The following is a 19,917-nucleotide window of genomic DNA, read 5'->3' as shown; positions in this document are numbered from 1 at the left end:
CCTAGGCACACACATGGGATGTTTGGTTCCATATTTGGTTGTTGTTGGTTGTTTGCTTGTATAACAGTGACGTAAGAATGGCTATAAAAAAAACTGTGAAGTTGGTAAGTAAACAGAGTTTGGATTCACAAGCAGCTGTCTCTGTGTTTTTCTTACTTAGGGTTTTCTTCACATAACCACAGATACTGACCAAATGTGGATTGATACCATCTTTTGGACATTTTAAAAATATCTTGCATAATTTCTATCTATTATCTGTTTATTATCATATCTTATGTTGAAATGTACAGCTCTTTTCATTTTAAAAACATATTGTATATATATTTATATCTTTTGGTACTTGTTTTGATGTAAACCTACATAAACCTGTTTCTGATATATATCATGTTAATATATATCATGTTAATATATATATATTATATATATATATATTATATAATATATATATATATATATATATAATATATATATATTATTATATATATATAGTGCTGATAACAGCAGTCTCCAGCAAATGCACCATTTCCACCAGGGCCAAACTAGACAAGTCTACTCTAAAGTTTAAATTGACTGCACATATCCGTCCATGTTCATCTATCTGTGGATGATGATGAGAAAAGTGACATTTGGCTCAATTTATAAAACAGCACAAAATAAAATAAATCTTAAAAAACAAAATTATGTCGAGGCAATGTATTATATACCAAGAGGGCAAAGGCATAATATTTATTTATATACACAATATTTGAATAAAAGGTACCTGTCTTCTTTGTTGACCTGGAAGTAGTAGGAGCGCTGGCGGATGGCTGAGTAGAATGAAAAGGCCTCATTCAGGTAACTTGTTTCTGAGGTACGAAGGCTGTCGACGAGATTAGAAAGTGGACAGTGGATTATTACCTCTGGTGTTTCTGCACATTCAGAACATTTTAACAAACCTCTGAACTTTTGATTCCATTACACCAACGAATTGATCAAATGTAGCATCCGAAGTTAACATTACATCACACAGGTGAGCCACACGCTGCTTTTAACATGCACTGAGGAGTTTTCTGCTTACACACTCTGCCCTATTTGTATAGTCAGGTCAGTCTTAATATTAATTAATGCTCACAGTCACATCTTTAGATTGATGAACTACGATCTGCGTGATTGTGACATAATTATACTTACTAGTAGTGGTAGTAGAGCTGTCCAATTTTGGATGCAACTTCCCCAATCTGCCATCTCTTCAAGCCATACCGAGTGTCCAGAACCTGCCTGTCAATAAACAAAAACATGCAATACTGAGCACTAAACAATGAAAAGTGTGACAGATCATCTGTTAAATGACACTGACACGCACTCACACACGAACTTGGCCCCATTTACGTATATTTGCACCATATGTTATTGGAACACTGGTCCTGACAAGCTGTCTGACAACAGTGCTGTAAGCAAACTAGAGTTTTAAATAACTACATGGAAGAATTGCATCCAAACTCAATATTTTTCCTCGTTCTTGGTGCTGAATGAATTCATGAGCTGATTGAGCTGAGCTCATGATTTCATAGGCGATTCAACCCTGTACCACGTAGAGCTTGAAACATGGCACTCTGCATCCACCTATTCTAACTTGGAAAACAGCGTGACCTGAAAGAAGAGATGGAAATAACCTGTGCTGCTGCTGAAACTTCCACAGCTTTGTGTAGACATCAAAAGTCCGTCCAAAGTAGGACTGCCACTGCTTGTGTCCATACTGAGGAAGGTCTCTGCAGCAAAGAGCACAATGAAGGTCAGAGGAGGAGAGATAACAAAAACAGTCTCTCTCTCTCACACACACACACACACACACACACACACACACACACACACACACACACACACACACACACACACACACACCTCAAAATTCACTTAGCAATCAGGTAAACAGCAGCAGTGCTGGAGACGGCGAGGGCAGCTGAATGCCAATCACCCACATATTTTCTGTTCACGTATGAAAAAACAAACATTCTGGGAGTTATTCAGATTGTTGAGGGGATTTTATGCTTCAAGGTTCCCGGAGACCCCTGGAATGTGTACCTGGGATTCATCACTCTACAAAATCAGCATACTACAACATACTGAAAGAAAGGCTGAAATGTGACCTTCCAAGTGCCGGACAGTGAAATTTACTCAATGGAAGAACTAAACTCATTATCTGAGGACTGAAACAGGGGACAACACTGAGGAGAATGGACTGCATACATGAGAAAAGATGTTGCTCAGCTGGTCTGACAAGAACGGATCAAAAGGTTACAAAGAGAGAGCAGTGCCACTTTTATTATACATTTTGTATTCAGTGTAGCTGAAAAAAAATAATCAATAAATAAAAAGTTCATTTGGGCTGGTGTGAGAGCTGTCAACTGAACGTTGGTGCGGGCCAAACGACCTTGAACCTGAAGTCATGAAGAACATGTCATGGACTTATTTCACAATTGTCTCTGAAATACAAAACAATGAAAGATAGGTGTCTATAGTATAGTGAAAAAATATAATGCTGTTTTGTTACATACTTATTGGCACTATATAAATTGAGGTGAATTAAATTGAATTTACCTTTATTAAAAAATGATAGCTTCTGTGATTTGGATATTGCATTTGGCCATAATGCAGCTTCAATGATATTTCAATTAGTTGAGCAGCCCTGATAAAACAAACAAAAAAAACACTGCTGCCCTGGTGTACAAATATTAATAAATAGATCTTATTTACACATCAAACAGTTACATTATCATTCATTGTTAGTCATGTTTGTCTCGCCTCATAGATCTGTCTCTTTAGCTGCTAAATGCTGCCCTACGTTTACCACACAGGCTTTTTCAGCTGCCTGCTGTGGCTGTAAACGACACTGAGAGCAGTGAATCAACACAAAAGTTGTGGGTCAGACACTGGACAATGAGCTGAAACTGGCTATAAAGCTCTGTTGATTCAGCTGATAATAGTTATTTGATACATAGTTGTTATAAGAATGTGCATTATAGCTGCCATCAAGGTTAAAATTAAAAGTTATTCAGATCTCAGAACCATAATACCTCCATGAAAGATTTTTTTTATATTACAGCTGCAACTCAAACATTTTGAGCTTTGAGTAATCTATTATCTCTTTTACGGTGTTTGTTTTATTAGGGCCGCACAACTAATGGACATATGATTAAAGGTAAATGTGTGACAAAGCATACTGATTTTTAACAAATCCTGAAGTTTCCATGATTCCAGTTTAAATGTGTGAACAAACTCAAAGACAGTCAGATCACAATGAGATCAAATAAAGAAAAGCAGTGAATTCACACATGTAAGAAGCTGGATCCACACATTATCAACATTCTGTCATAAATAAATATACTTTCTGTTGATCGACAAATCAAATCCACAAGGCACAATAATACAAGAGATTATACCATTCATTGTTCTTCTACCAATTATTAAAGTCATTTTAGTGACTACTTCAAAATGAAATGAAATTTCAGAACTGTTTCATTAATGGAGTCTGGATTGTTCTTTAAAATGGGTCTTTTGAGTTCATGATCAAGTCTTTATGGCAGTGATTCAAATATGACAAGGACGCAGCATCACTTCTCATACACCAAGAACTCAGTGTGTCACTCTGACAGCAAGGTTACAGTGTAAAGAGATCCATCTAATCATTGAATCATTGTATGCATCCGTCCATCAGTCCAGCTCAGAAGCCGGGCCCTTTTCTTTCCCTCTGTCAGTACTGTCCTGCTTGGCTCACCACCAGATGACAGGTTCACCAGTTCCTGCTCCTCCAGATGGCCGGTTTGTCCGTTTGCACTCTACAGTCTTTCTGAGCTTATTGTGACATTTGCTGTAACGATATCACAACAAAAACATCCAAAACACTGCATAAACTGAGGTCTGAGTTTGGAGTCAATCTGAGGACTTGATCTCGGCTTGAATAAAAAAAACATCCTGTTAGATTTTTGGAGAAGCAGGTAACCTTCTTAAAAAACAAACAGACCTGTTATTTATTCTACAGGCATCAGGTGAGCTAACACCGTTCCCCACTGTGCTCTAGAGAGAAGCATTTTTCTGCTTTCTCAAAATCTCAGACTATTCTTATGTCAGCAGCAAAACTGAGCATTTTCACCTGAAGGAAACAATCATATTAAAAACTGAGCTTTCCTTAAGCTACCAAAGAACATGCAAAGAGCTCTCTGCAGGTGATAAAAAGCTGACAGCCGATAGGTTCCCAGATTGCATTTTGGCCAATGTGCGCCGCCTCTTTTTTCTCCACATGAACTATTTACCTGCATGTAACAAAAGCCCACTCAAATGTGATTGGTCAAATGGACTATAAATGGAGACCACCACTTCTTGTTCCCTTACCAACAGATTCTGCATTCCTACACAGATATCTGTTTACAGAGATTAATGGTAGACTAACCGGATTTTCAATAGTTTTAAATTAAATTAATTATTATTAAATATATTTATATTAACACTCTCACACATTTAGTTTTTAGATGTCAGTAAGCTACACATTAATTTTTTTGAAGCCAGCACTCATCTTGAACCATAGGCAGTGTAGATATAGTGCACATCTTTACTGATAAATCAGTCAGCCTATATATCAACAACAAACTGTGTTACATGAATGAAATCTAAAAACAGGAGTCAAGTTTCCACCCAAATGTAGCACAAATTTTAATTAAAGTCGAGATGATTGGTAAAAGAAAACGTGAATCCGCCTTCTACTAGGACTGGTAAACTAATATTCGAATTTCGAATATTATTCGAATATGATAAAAATATGTATATTCGAACGTAAAAATGAATATTCGAATATTTACTATTTGCTCAGGGCAGCGCGCGCATTGATTCTCCTCCGTTGTGTCCCATGGTGCGTCCCTTACTGACCTGTAGGCTAGCTATCTGCAGTCACGTGACACAACAAGGAAGCACCCCATCCCGCTCCCCACCTCAATGAAGAGCAGGCTACACACCAGTGATCCCGATGAGCAGTACAGTTTTGCATAAATTGCACTGAAGTTACACTAAATGTAACATGTTGAACATGACGCTTGGATTTAGTTTGAAGACCGAAAATAAATCAGCGTTTGACTACCACTGGTCGTTTTTCTTGACATTTGGCAGTGCAACGCCCTCTGTTGGATATAACGGGGTACTGTTACAATACTGTTACAAGTCCTATTCTCCGCGGGGGGAAAATAATTAATTAATTAATTAATTAATTAAGAATATTCGAATATATTCGATATTCGGACCATTTTTTAAGACTAATATTCGAATTCAATTTCTGGGGAATGTTACCAGCCCTACCTTCTACCTACAGTTGGTCTGTACAAATGAGCTGTTTCGCTGGAGTTAATTATAGTCAGAGTCCTTGTACATAGACCATGTTTTGTTAGGAATGGTCTTGGAATGGAAACGGTCTTGAAGGAGTTCTCATATATGCTGAGTACTTGTTAGCTGCTTATTGTTCACTACCAGCTGATCCAACATTCTCCTTGGTAAAATAGCTCTCACGTAGAGGCCTGTTTTGGCAAACCAGGTGGGATGACATGTCACCACAGAATGCTGTGGTAGCCATGACAGTGTCACCACCAAACCACTCCCACATCATCACACCTCCTCCATGCCTCACAGTGGGAACCACACATGCAGATACCATCTGTTCATCTTCTCTGTGTCTCACACTAATGTACTGCATTGTGTTTCTTGGCACAAGCAGTTATCTTCCTCTTCATGGTCTCACTCAGTGGTTTCTTCTACAGTAATTCCGACCATGAAGGTGTGATTCCCACAGTCTCCTCTGAACAGCTGATGTTGAGGTGTTTCTGCTACTTGAACTCTGTGAAGCATTGATGTGGGCTCTAACCTGAGGTGCTGTTCATTGGTGATCTCTGAGCATGGTAACTGTAATGAACTTCTCTGCAGCAGAGCTAACTCTTGGTCTTCATTTCCTGGAGCAGTATTATTATTCATCACAACTGACCTTGACCTGTTAGCTTGCTTTTCATATTTTCCCTTGTAAAGTACATATTCAACCTGAACTGATGATGGTCAGAGTCTTTTGTTAAGATTCTATACATATTTTCATGAGAACTAAAAACATATCTCAAAGACCTGTAAATCTTTCATGATATTGTCCACCCTTTAGTTAGTATTAGTCCATAAATAATTGAGCAAAGGTCGTGAAGTTTTTTTCTTGTTGCTCAATCAAGTCTTTGAAAGAAGATTTCTGCTGATCAAGCTCATGGAATAGTGAATAGGAATACACCTCCTGATTGGTACAGCTTGGCCAGCAGAGAAGAGAATCCACAAAGAATCACATCAATGAATGCCATCCAAGGCTTGAGATAGTACGATAGTAGATCTGATCAGCTGTCTGTCAAAGCTGAGTAATTAGCTTTGAGTTTTTGCAGAAAATCCAGCCGTAGGCATATATTCCTCTTAACTAAGGAGGCTTCCAAGTAAGCAGTTATGCAGACATTGGATGAAACACTCAGATATTTCTTTTGAAATGTCAGTAAATAATTGTATTTTTGGAAAATTCAGTTTAAAGCGCTATAACAAATAAGATATCCCAGACTGTGAGCTGTGCGGATGCATCCTGATAGAAATGCGAGATAACAGTGAAGAACTGTGCGATAGTGGAGCATCATTAATCTACAGCCAATCGCAATTAGTCTATAAATGGCGTATATAGGTCAGTGATACTCAGCTGATAATTGCTTCAATTGCATAATCCAAAGAATTTAAAGAGGTTTCTGTTTCCAGATCAGAGAAAGTCGTCCAAGTAGCCGACAACAGCCGGACTCCGTTCATGTCAGTGATGCTGCTACACGTTGTCAATCCTGCATAAATACGTTTTTAACATTTTTGACAGAGGAAGACAGTGAAGTGTCACTAAATCCAATAAAGAAGGGAGATTAAATTCCACTGTGTATGTATTTATCATCAGTGTTCTTATTACATATTACAGGGGTAGAAGTCACAACCAGGTCCATATAATACATAAAAACAGAGAGAGAGTCAGTCTTTCTACAATACCCTGACTGACTGACTGACACAGACGCACACATACACACAAACACTATTTGTTCTCAGAAATAAAAATGCAGTGTAAACTGCAACATTATTAATATAACAGCACTTAATATCACATTTGATGTCTGTTAAGACCTAAGATTTTATGATTCATTTTGTACAATTAATTCCAACCATTTTATGTTAATATTAACTGTAGATAAAATGTGCTCTACCATAAAGGCTGCAAATAATAATAATAATAATAATAATAATAATAATAATAATAATTTTACCATTAATGTTTTGAATCTGAATTTGTAAAACTAAACTTGATATTATTATATATTTTTTATACATAAAACATAAAACATATATTTTTTATTGATCCCTCAGGGGGAAGTCCTATTTTTCTCTCAAGTTTTTTACATTGCACCCAAAATACAACCACACACACACACACACACACACACATGCACACGCACACACACACACATAGGGCTCATAGAGATGGTGGAGATGTGGAGAGAGATGGTGGAGTGATGGGCAGCCACACAGAGCAGCACCCTGAAGTTGACCTGAAACAGTTTCATGCTGTTTTAGAAGAGTAGTCCTGCTACAAGACCTACACCTGGACTGACTGATGGACACACTGTCCCATGCTTTTGTGAATGTATGACCTGTGAACAAGTGGGCACTTTTTTGCAATAAACTATATTGTTATAATTTCATATCACATGTACATTCTCAGTTTGCTCATTTGTTTCACAAAGTAGTCTGAACTACTTTTTCTAAATAGCTTCAGTTAACCAAACTAGATTTCTCCCCTCGGGAAGCTCTGCTGTAGTTCAACTTCTTCCAGTGTCAAGTCACTGGTCGCTTGTAAAACTCTTTCCACAGTAGCTTTCAAACACTGCTGATTACAAAATGTAGTCCAGCAGACAGGTGACAGTGAGTAAAACAAACTGACCTCAGCCCATTGAAGAGTTGTTTGGACTTGTCCAGGAGATAGCAGAAATCTGTGACAGTTTTCCTTTCACCTACTGGAATATCATCCTCGGTCTCAGCTCCAGTCATGACACCAACGTTTTACACCTGATTACAAACAAGGAGAAATGCTGTACACACACTGCAAAGAGATCCCTTCAAAAGAAACACTGCTGAGTTTAAAATGGTTACAGATAATAAGCCACTGATGCCTAACATGTTGATATCCACACTGCAGCCCCTCAACAGGCATTGCTGGTTACAGATAAGTGAGTTGCCCTACTTAAGAATGAACAAAAATAAGAAACTGTGGAAAAAAACGCGTCACATGGTCACCTTTTTTAGGTTGACCTGGGATGTCCCAGATTTCATTCTCACGGTGGCTGCAACCTCCAATTCGCTAAGATGGATGTGCAATCAGGTCAAGGCAGCGCACAGCCTAATCACAATGTTCAGCCAACGCTGCGCCTTGTTAAAATCATTCGCAAAGTTGATTCAGCCATGGAAGTGACTCACTTCATAGCTACGAGCCCTCGGAAATATGTGTGCTCCTGACATGATGTATGATGGAGTGGAGCGGGCTGTCAGTGTCAGGCAGGCAGGATAACCTGAGCTGCTGTACGTCATGTAGACCACATCTGACCAATGCATCCCTCTATGAACCTTCAGACAGTGATTCTGCACAGAACAATATGCAGACATTTTCCATGCAGGACTCAATCTGTCTTTAGACATGACAGGTTTGGAGAAAGCTCTATGAACCTGAAGGACGCCATGATTGGAGAAACTGGAAAAACTCTAACGAGCCCTGCATCGCCGGACTGAATGTAAAAGAAGAGCAGGTCACCACATGTGCATTCAGAAATCAAGAGGAATAGCTCAGGGGCATCTGGTGTATTGCTTCTCAATGGATGGCTATATTTAATATCTGTAATTAGCTGTAATAGAACTCTCTTAACCGTAATAAACTCGGTTAACGTTAACCTACATAACTAGCTACTAATGAGCGTGAGCGCGATGGGGCCGTGAGCTATAACACACACACAGCTGTGCATGTAACGCTATGAGCCTCACACACACACACACACACACACACACACACACACACATCTGGATAATGATGTCCGGATAACAAAGACAACCCGTGCTAGCTCATACGTGTCAGTTGACAGAGACAGCACGCGCAGCCTGGCCGCAGCGGCTGCTCGCGCGCCTCTCAGCCCGTCTCCTTACCTCGACAGCTGGCTAACGTTAACGGACAGTATCACGGTGACGCTTCTCAGAGAGCAGAGCGGGAGCCGCGACGAGCTGTGGCGGTGAAGCGCGACTTTGTTGGCATCTCACGGAGTGGAAGAGACACTGGAGCACCGTGAGACGAGCCGCATCCCTCAGCCCGCACCGTGAAACGCGCTGACTGACGTCTGCTCGAGGCGTAAACGCTGTGAAAGGTTGTTGTCCTGTGACAGACGAGGAGACAGGAGAGGAGACAGGAGAGGAGACAGGAGAGGAGGCAGGAGGAGGACAGCCGCTGGCTCCGCTCCACTCGAACTTGCTAGCTACTTCCGGGTCAGCCTTGTCGAAATAAAAGCTCCGCCAGCTGACAGGGCGCCGACACACACGTCAAGTTGACAGTGTGTGAAAAACACGACAACAAAACACGACACAACAGCCGAGTTTTATTGGCAGAGCAACAATCCAGCAGTACATGAATCAAATAAAATGGGATTCCTGTTTGTGAGCCATTCACAAATCTAATATTCATTCATAAAAATATTTGATGTGGATTAACCTGCCAACCTAATGCTGTGTGTAGAGAGCTTTTATTAACTCTTTATAGGTCCACACAGTGTGTTCCTTCTGGTGTCAGAATAAAAACATGTTGGACTGGTGAACTGTGCCGATGTTATGTAAAAGAACATCATTTTTATTGTTTTTTTAATTTTATGATTTATTCTGAAATGTTTATTTTATTTCCGTCATTGTGATATCTTCATCTTATATTAATTATTATTTTAATACTTCTTTTGTTGCTCTTGAGTCTGCTCACTCTTCACTTATTAATAATGATCATTTTATTTAATCTGTTTGATTATTATTTTGAATTCAGGTCTTATTCATCATTACTACTCGGTTGTTGGTTTGAATGATTTATTTCATTCATGATTTCATGGTTTGTAACTCTTAATGAATGTATTAATCCTGTGTCTGTATTAATTGTGTTTATTTCTGATGTTTTATCTTCATGTCTTAAAGTATAAAAGAAGTATAAGTATAAAGTCTTTCTTGTTTGATTAGCTGTCTACAAATGGCAGTAACAGATTGAATTTGTTCATATTCATTTTAAATGGATTCATTTTAATTAATTACAGTTTTTTTTTACAGCCACATGTACCTGAATGTATTTAAGAAGACACTTCAATCAGCTCTCCTCTCTGTTCCCTCAGTCTCAGCAGAAAGGATAGAGAAACTTGACTGGAATCACTGATTGTTATAAATCACATGTACAATCATCTTTTGGATGATCTTGATGAAATCAAGTTGCTCTTGCTTCTGATATTCAGAGTTGGAGATAGAGCTACTTTTAGCTCCCAAGCTGCTTCCCTAACAACAAGTCCTGGATCACCAGAAATGTCAAGGACATCCTGAACAGGAAGAAAACAGCATTTAAAGATGGTGACAGAGACTAGCTAAAAGGCGTACAGGGGGAAGGAGGAGTACAGAAGGAAGGTGGAACAGAAGCCGCAGCACAATAACATGAGGGAAGTCTGGGATGGTATGAACACCATCACAGGCTGCAGGAAGAAGGGTAGCAGCAGGGGGATGCTGGGAGAGCAAACCAGCTAAACCAGTGGTCAGCAGCAGCAGAGCACCAAAGGGGACCATCCTCTCTCCTGCCCTCTTCACCTTGTACACATCTGACTTACAATACAACTCTGGGCTCTGCCACATACAGAAATGCTCAGATGACACTGCGATAGTTGGCTGCATCAAGGATGGACGGGAGGGGGAGTACAGGAGCCTAGTTGAGGACTTTGTGAGGTGGTGCAGGTCTAACCATCTGCAGCTGAACACCTCCATGACCAAGGAGATGGTGGTGGACTTCAGATGGAAGAACCCACATCTCCAACCTGTGTCCATCAGGGGGGACGCCACTCGACTGGACAGACTGGTGAGGAGGGCTGGCTCAGTGGTAGGAACAGAGCTGGACTCTCTGGTGTCAGTGGCAGAGAGAAGGACCCCAGACAAACTGCTGTCCATACTGGACAACGCCCACCACCCTCTGCACAACACCTTCATCAGGCAGAGGAGCGTGTTCAGTGGCAGACAGCTGTCCTAATCCTGCTCCACCCACAGACTAAAAAACTCTTTGGCCATCCGACTGTACAACAGCTACATCAGGGCAGGGAGGACACACAGAACAATAAACTACTGACAATCTTATTCTCGCACACTCTGTTATTGTCACTACTCTGCTAATGCTGTGATCTTCATTCAGTGTCAGTCTCAGTTAATTATATATAGTTTTTTTAAATCACTATTTGCAGGTTTATTTCTTATTTTTATTTTATTTTTGAATTCTATTTTTACTTTTATATAGTTTTCTATTTGTAAAGATTTTAGCACAGGTTGAATTTCTTCTTTCCACATGTCACTATCACTATACACATATTTAACTGTCTTTATGCATGTTTATTGTATGCTTACTGTGTCTCATGCTGCTACAGGATGCTTGAATTTCCCTCAGGATCTATATATAATCAATATCTATCTAACTACTTTATATATAGTTATGTAGTATTCAAATGATAATTAACGGTTTAGAGGAGAAATGTTTCTTTGGTGGTCATCTGAAACATGATCACCACAGAAGTCACCACAGATTTCCGAAGTCAGTCAGAGTGGGAGATTTAATCTTTAACACAAGATGATCATGTTTTGTATAAAATCCCCCCCAAAAAAAGCTTCCAGCCAGCCCCCCCGATGATAGTCAGCAGCTTTTCTTGAATTCCCTTTTGTTTGTCACCTTAAGCAATCTTCCACATAAGCTTGTTTTTGTTCAGTCCAGTTAAAAACATGAACCATGCAGGACCACTCCTAGAACGTATCCTGCTCATTGTAACCACACCAGAATGATCCTCTGTTATTTGCTGACATGTTTACAAGTATAATATAACGAGTTGGTGGTTGAAGTGATCACTATACAAAAGACTTCATGAATAATATTTTATTGAAATTACAAAACAGGGGAATAACATCAAATAGAACTGTTCTCTGCTACAAATACTACTACTGAGCTGAGCTATTCAAGAAAATGCACTTGCACTGGAAATGATTTTGCATTTAAACGGGACGGCTTCAAAAAGCCACTGCAGTAACAACTCTTTCTCTATCAAATGAGATAGATACAGTGATGAATGCAAAAATACATGCCAGTTTGAGACCGACACTTGTGGATGTTTGCCATGAGAATACAGAGTGTCTGCACTAACATGGGACACTTCTTAAAAACAATAAATTAAAAAGAAGTCTTAAAAAAAGAGGCTTAAAAATAAAAGCGTTAAGGCAGAGGTCTGGAGGATGGGCTCAGCAGCGGTTTGTACGCCTGAGGTGTTTCAACAGGAGCAATTATGACAGTTTATTTCCTAATTCTACAAATCATCGTCCTAAGAGACTAATTTTTTCAAAAGGCAACCATAAGATCAAACTTCTATAACCATACTTAAAGAAAAATATACAGTACATGACTTTATTTCAATGTGTATTGTTGCCAGCTACCACTCAGTTTAAATGTTTTATTTGCTTTCGTGGGATACATAACAGAAATTAAGCCATATAACATTTTCTTATCAATAAAATATTTTAAATTTTAAAAGGATCAGTTTCTCATTGGGGTCAGAAGAAAATGTTTTTTTTCCTTTACGACAGTGAGTGTGCTGGAAACAGAGTGTAGTCTTGGTAGAAACCCTTTGTTACTCAGGATGCTGTAGGCCACAAAGAGATGCTACTTCGATAAATTTCTTAAAATATGTTGCATACAAATACGTTTGAGAATTGAGGTCTCCAGAGGTTGGAGAGGAGACAGAACTGGCTCTTGTCATTAGAGGAAGTAGGGGGTGGTCGTTCGGGGAGGTATGACGCGCTCGGAGTCGGGGACGGCGCGGAACAGCTTGGGCTCTCGTCTGTTGACGTCCTTGAAGACCATGATGGACGCAATGTTCCCGCAGCGGTAGCAATAGTTGGGCGCTGACCACACAGTCACCAGCTTCTCGTCGAACATGAACTTGTAGCCTTCGTGAACCAGTTGATGTGCACGGCAGATCAGCTTCAGGTTGTTGATGTGAACGAACTAAAAGAAAACATGAGCATTAATGTCAGACAACTGCTACGGGTCAAATGCCCAGTTTAACACTGATTGTTTCAAATGTTGACAAAATGTACCTCATTTGTAACCTTGGAGCCAAACAGCCAGCCAGCACCTCGTGGACTAATAGCCCAGGTGTCCACATCCTCAGGATCTGACCACACAAGATCACAGAAGGCTCCCTTGTGGGGAATCTCCTGGTTGCGTTCGATGGTACGAATCTGGTCCAAAGTCTTGATGTCAGGTGAAAGACCACCATGAACACACAGGACCTGCTCATCTATCAACTGGGATTAGAGATTAAGAGATGTCAAAATCAGGATATTCAGGATAGGAGAGAGTCGCTATATGACAGCACTTAGCAAAAGTGACAGCCCTAACATGAGAAGATAAAAACTGGGTAAACAAAATGATTCTGTTCCGATACTGCAAACTGTACATTACTTAAGGAGATCAGTGACTGCAGCTGGGCAGAGACTCTTCCTGTAAATAACAACTGCTCAAAATACCTACCACTGAAATCTTATGGGAATACAGCCATGTTATTAGCTGGCTAACCAGCAGGCCTGGTTTATTCTCTTTAAATGTAATACAAATTCCCACCTGAATTTGTTCTGCTACCATAATAAACTGTGGTCTGCCTATGAGGCTCAATAAGCTACAGGAGAGCTGCTGTTAAAAACAACATAACAGCTAGAGGTACTTAGGAAATACAGCCTTGACCCTGTGGCAGAATTAACCATTTCTCCAAGAGGGCACATCTAACTCAGATTAATTTGGTTACCATGACTTTGGTTACCATCTATGGATAAAATGATGGTTATATTGATGTATGTTTGAAATAAATTTGAATATCAGAGACAGGCGGTTTAGAGTACAATTTCAGCTCTATTTGAATAAAAAAAGATCCACACCTTGACTGTTACACAACCACCACAGCCCTCAAATTTAACACTTTATTCTTTGCTTACGTGTCAATGGAGACATGACTAAGAATATTTATAAGTTACTTTGCGTTGCAACATTTATTTAAGACTTTTAAAGCTGCTCAATCCACACAATAAACTGGTCACATGTTTAAACTGAATATTAGCTCAGCTAAAAACACAGAATCTGTCAGTGTTCCCTGTTTGTAAGTGATGCTGACAGACTGCAAATCTTATCAATGATGAACATGAAAGAACAATGAACTTACAGCTGCCACAGTCAGCATGTCAAACACTTTTGTGCAATACCGCCAGGCATTTGCGTTTCCATACTTTGTTTGGCACTCATCTAGAAAATAAGCAGAACAAACACGACAATGCAGTTTGATGATAGAAAACATTTGCATACATAAACTGTTGACAGTGAAGCATGTACCTACCATAAAAGCCGTACACTTGTGTTATTTGTCTGCTTTCATGGTTTCCACGTAGAAGCGTGATGCGATCCGGCCACTTTGCTTTTAAAGCTAGCAGGTGTGTAAATGTTTCCAAGCTATAATATCCTCTATCTACGAAGTCTCCCTATGAGAAGAAGAAGACACTATGAGTGTGTTCATTTAAAGCATAACGCTGTTGTCTACAGGATACAGTGCATCTCTTTGATACATCAGCCAGGTTTTGGGGTATAAGAAATCTTTCTTTGTGTGGAAGAGAGCCAAACTGTGCCCAACTGTACTACTTTCAGATGGGTGGGTGTGTAAAATGATGCACCAAAGTTGGCTGGGATGGGTTCACACAAAGATATAAATTCCTCTGTCATGTGCAGTATATTTCTTAACCATTCCTCTAGCACCATCATCAGGTTGACGTTTTCATTTGTTTAATACTTCACTTCATCCTTCATGAGCAAATATCTGCAAAATTAATGATGTTCTTTGGGTTTTGTGCTAAATCTAAAAAAAAACATTAGCATGCTGATGTCAGAAATATCAAAAAACCAACGAGTTGGCTATTCACTTATGAAACATTGTAGTTAGGCAGTTCGTCGGAGCCTGGGATACAGTCGAGACAGAATTTAAACTTTATTTTAGTTTAAACTAGTTTTAAACTAACACTAGTACTAATACTGGCTGTATCATTTTCTTTACATTTTCCACATTGATATCCAAAAAGTATAGTTTAGTGTAGCATTGACATGATAAATGGAAGAATAACTGGCAACTATAAACTGAATTGCAAGAATTTCCAAAGAATTTCCCAAACTAAAGTGTAAACATACACAGATCCAGTGCTGTGCCACTGTGTTGAACGCAGGGCTTGGTTTAATTATGACACAATTCTGTATAATAATGATATTTTATGGCTAGGTTAAGTTCATCATACAGGTGTTTCTCTGATATATTATTGTTTAGTACTCATACTGTACATACAATTATAGGAAAATATACCTATACATTTTTCAAGTCAAGACATGACTCATGACTACTCGCATTGAGCTTTTTCCTTGCATTAGCATTCTGTCCTAAAGATCAACATGGAGATTGATCGACTCATTATAAAAAATAAAGCATGACTAACTCAAAATATGATAGAAGAATAAGACTTAAAACTTACCATGAAAATGTAATTTGTGTCTGGAACTTGGCCTCCAGTTCGGAAGAGCTCACAAAGATCATAAAACTAGACAGAGAAGCACATAAACAACATGAACTTTGGTTACAGAATAAAATGTGAAATCTGATAACAGACCAGGTGAATATATCATTCTTGGAAGGGTTAGAAGAGGAAATCAGCGAGGCCTACCTGACCGTGAATATCTCCACAAACAGTAACAGGAGATGAGACTGGCTGAACGTTTGATTCTTCCAGCAGTAAATCACAAACATAATCACATAATCTCTGAAAAAGAAACGTGGCAACAGTTATCAAGTCAGCATCACAACAGCAGTTTCACTCTGTGACAGGAGGAGTAGGCGAGCTTTTCAATCTTAAACACAGACAATACAGAGGACACGGTGACGTTGTTTTGTGTTTCTATTACGTAACAGGCCAGGTTCAGGAATGCTGATCATACCAACAAACGTGACCTGAGAGAAACCTGGACATGCTGAAGTCAAAGAGCTAAAACCCTTTATACAACGTTCTCTATACATTTCTTAAGGCTGAGTTAGGTCAACCCAGGGTTAGGGGCTAAGGAGGGTCAAAACAGAACACAATATATGAACTAGTTTACAGTAAACGAAGTGCTTTATTATACGAAGATATCCGTAGAGATGGTTATGTGTGATCAAATGATCTTAGGGTTAGCAGACACGGTGAGGTGGCTCTGAGGCTTTATTATAACAGATTCTGCTCTCAAAACCAACATTACTGTGTGTAAATTAATCTTCAGTCAGAGGAAGACCGCCAACTACAGCAGGTAACCATGTACCCAGTGAACCAGACTGCTGAGGAAACTAGCTGACACTGTTTGTTTAGCTAGAGCGGCTCCCTGCTCCAAGTATTTACGTTAGCTGTTAGCTGTTAGCATCAAGCGTTACAACTTCCTCTTTGACTTCCCTCTCTACGTCTATTTTTCCATCTGTGGTGACGGCTACCGTCGCTTTCGCAGGTCAAATGTACATACAGATAACAGTACTGTTTTCTGCTCGGATGGATAATTCCCGCTGGTAGCGGAGTGGACGTTATTAGCCGCGCTCGTCGAACAAACTTCGTGTAGTTAGCCCGTTAGCTTCCACTCATACGAACAAACCTCAGGCTAACGCTGCGCTAATGTCGGCTCCTCAAACTCACCTTTAGATCATTTTCCGGTAGATATTTGCAGTGTCTCGCTATTTCAACGTACTTATCGAGGTCTAACGGCGCCATTATCACAGCGATACGGCCGGAATATTGCTAAAGAAGTAGCAAGCGAGCAGGTTTCCTTTCCGTCTTCCTCCTCACCGCTCCTTCATTTTTCGCTTTTCAGCACCGGCGTCAAGCCAACTAACCACATCCTGTGACACCCTTCAAAATAAAAGTGTTTAAAGACGAAAGAGTCTTCCAGTAATGAAGAGCACCAAAGTGAAATCAAGTAAGCGACACAAAAGAAATTTTCAGCACATCTTATCACCGCTCCATATGTTGATAAATGTTCTTAAAATGCCAGTAGGTTTTTTTTTTTGAAAAAGCATTATTTTGAAAGAAACACCAAAGTGGCACTATCACCCTCCAACTTGACTCTCTTTCACGGCGTTTGGTGTGCACAGTAAATGTAACAGCGCCCCCTGCTGATGGCGTGTCTTTTCACAATACCTGCTTGATCATAAACATGGTCTTGCTTAAAGTATGTTTGTTTGTTTCTATATTTATTTTTTCAGTTTTTTTATAGTTTGGTCATTTTCTATGTGAACACCCGCTTGTGCAGTTTAACAAACACAAATGAAGCATTTCATAACCAGTAGTCATACAGCAGAGGGCAAACCTGACCAGGGGACAGAGCACACAACAGGATAGAGCTGCCACCAGGGATGTTAAGCTGAACTGACAGCACAGCATACACATGAAAGAGGCGATACATGTTGAGCTAATGTATTAAGTATGATATGATACTGTATACACTACACATATTATTACTGTCATTACTGCTACCATATCTCCATTACAGTTTATAGTTAGTTGATGATTTGCTGCTGCTGTGCATCTGTGTCTCTCTATCTCTATCACAGGTTCCACTGCTACTGTAATCATTTTATCATTCATTGTAATTCATTGTCATTTTATCATTCATTGTAATTCATTGTCATTTTATCAGTCATTGTAATTCAATGTCATTTTATCATTCATTGTAATTCATTGTCATTTTATCATTCATTGTAATTGTACAATATGTTTGTGTTGATTTGTTCTGTACACGTGACATCCATTGCACGTCTGTCCGTCCTGGGAGAGGGATCCCTCCTCTGTGGCTCTTCCTGAGGTTTCTTCCACCTTTTTTCCCTGTTAAAGGTTTTTTGTGGGCAAGTTTTTCCTCACTGGAACCGAGGGTCTAAGGACAGAGGGTGTCACAGATTGTACAGATTGTAAAGCCTCAGAGGAAAATGGACTTTGTGACTTTGGGCTATACAAATAAAATTGATTTGATTTGATTTGATTTGATTTGACTTGTATACACTGTATACACACTTCATATATACAGAAATAATTGTACATATTATTGAATACACACATGGTGTGAAGCACAGGAAAAACATTGTGTAAGTATTAAGTCTGATTTAAATTTTTAAAATCTTAGGGGAAATTGGTGATTATTTTATATTTATTTTGACAAACCATTGTAAAAATATCATAAACATGAAGTAATCCAAGTGTAATCTCTCTTTTTTTTAGCATTCAGTACATGTTAGTCCCTGCATACTTGTCCGTGTTCTCTAATGTTTAACATGAATCCTGTGTGTGTAAATATGTTATGCTCAGATGTAGCTGGTGCCAACTGAACCTGTCATCACACTCCTCCACCACCACCACCCAGTTATTAGACAGCGTTGTCACTCTGTCTGAGGTGTCTCCAAGCTCAGACATCCAACTGTCAGCGTATGAAGCAATGCATGATTAATTGTTTCTGTTATCCAACATGAATCTGCAGCTACCAGTCAGACATTTCCACTTCTATCAACCTGGCGTTGTCTCACACACAGTGTTGCCGTCCAGACAGCACAGCAGCTGGTCTGATTTGACTTCCCCTGCAGACATTGAGCTGGACGCAGCAGACATGTTAAAGACAGATGAGCAACACGTTTTGAATATCAGTCAACAGGAGACAGAATCAATTGTTCCACACATCTGTACACATCTGTACCTACAGCAGAGTCACACAGCTGATGTTGGTTGCAGGAAGAATTCAGTTTGATCAGCAGATGTTTTTCTGGTTACAGAGCACATATGCTTTCAATAACGTACTGTCATTTGTGGAATTCTTGTTCTTAATTGATAAAGTTGAGCTGGAGAGGAATGAAACATCCAAACGTGTTAAGTGTCAGTTAAATAACTATTGATGGCAGATGTGCTTGAATGCAATAAAACTAAATGAGCATCATATCAACTGTAATCCCAACTGTGCAGTCTGAGGATGAGATAAAAGCTTCAACGAACACATGGCCCACTGCCATACAGCTCATCTATATAGTTAAACTGAACTCATTTTCAAGCCAACAACACCTCCTGCACTTCATCTTATCTGACTTTGAACCATAATTCTTTACACATTTCACGGCCAGTCGTCAGAGTATATAACTCATATTCTAGGTTTTTATGCAGCCATTGTCTAATAAATGGCAAATTATTAATTTGTACGTTGTACATTTTTGTATGTGTTTAGGAAAATTCCCAATTATATAATATATAATTATGTAATTATATAATAAGGTAATATATCAACTACAACCAAATTCAGGATGCGACTCCTCATAACACAAATATAACTCATTATTTTGGAGAAACGTTGATTGTTTTGACATGTCACATCAGATTTCCTTTTTTATTAAACACAAAGATGACACACATTCTCTGGTGCCATAACAACAAATAATACAGTGAGCAAATGTAATACTATGACTTTCTGATTGTGTTTAA

General features: G+C 39.2%; 2 protein-coding genes across 3 annotated transcripts in view; both read right to left on the bottom strand.

Moving 5' to 3' along the window:
- scai (suppressor of cancer cell invasion) overlaps positions 1 to 10,153 on the bottom strand; it is a 30,394-nt gene extending 20,241 nt beyond the window's left edge. For both annotated transcript variants that reach the window (XR_003463534.1, XM_027286639.1), the window contains exons 1-5: positions 9,253 to 10,153; positions 8,003 to 8,127; positions 1,653 to 1,748; positions 1,171 to 1,257; positions 761 to 859 (exon numbers count right to left, since the gene is read on the bottom strand). Coding sequence is in view for 1 of the 2 variants with exons in the window: in XM_027286639.1 (XP_027142440.1) it covers positions 761 to 859; positions 1,171 to 1,257; positions 1,653 to 1,748; positions 8,003 to 8,109 (389 nt within the window). In the remaining variant the exon portion in view is untranslated. The remainder of the gene's footprint in view (positions 1 to 760; positions 860 to 1,170; positions 1,258 to 1,652; positions 1,749 to 8,002; positions 8,128 to 9,252) is intronic.
- Positions 10,154 to 12,229: 2,076 nt separating this feature from the next.
- On the bottom strand, positions 12,230 to 17,296 carry ppp6c (protein phosphatase 6, catalytic subunit). Its single transcript, XM_010742254.3, has 7 exons — positions 17,101 to 17,296; positions 16,111 to 16,206; positions 15,922 to 15,987; positions 14,748 to 14,889; positions 14,577 to 14,656; positions 13,459 to 13,668; positions 12,230 to 13,366 (listed from the first exon to the last, which is right to left on the bottom strand). The coding sequence occupies exons 1-7, from the start codon at positions 17,173 to 17,175 to the stop codon at positions 13,118 to 13,120; spliced, it is 918 nt and encodes a 305-aa protein (XP_010740556.1). The 5' UTR covers positions 17,176 to 17,296; the 3' UTR covers positions 12,230 to 13,117.
- Between the last annotated feature and the right edge of the window lie 2,621 nt (positions 17,297 to 19,917).

This window comes from Larimichthys crocea, chromosome I (genome assembly GCF_000972845.2).
Source record: "Larimichthys crocea isolate SSNF chromosome I, L_crocea_2.0, whole genome shotgun sequence".
Taxonomy (NCBI): Eukaryota; Metazoa; Chordata; class Actinopteri; family Sciaenidae; genus Larimichthys; species Larimichthys crocea.
This window is presented reverse-complemented; position numbering and strand designations above follow the sequence as displayed.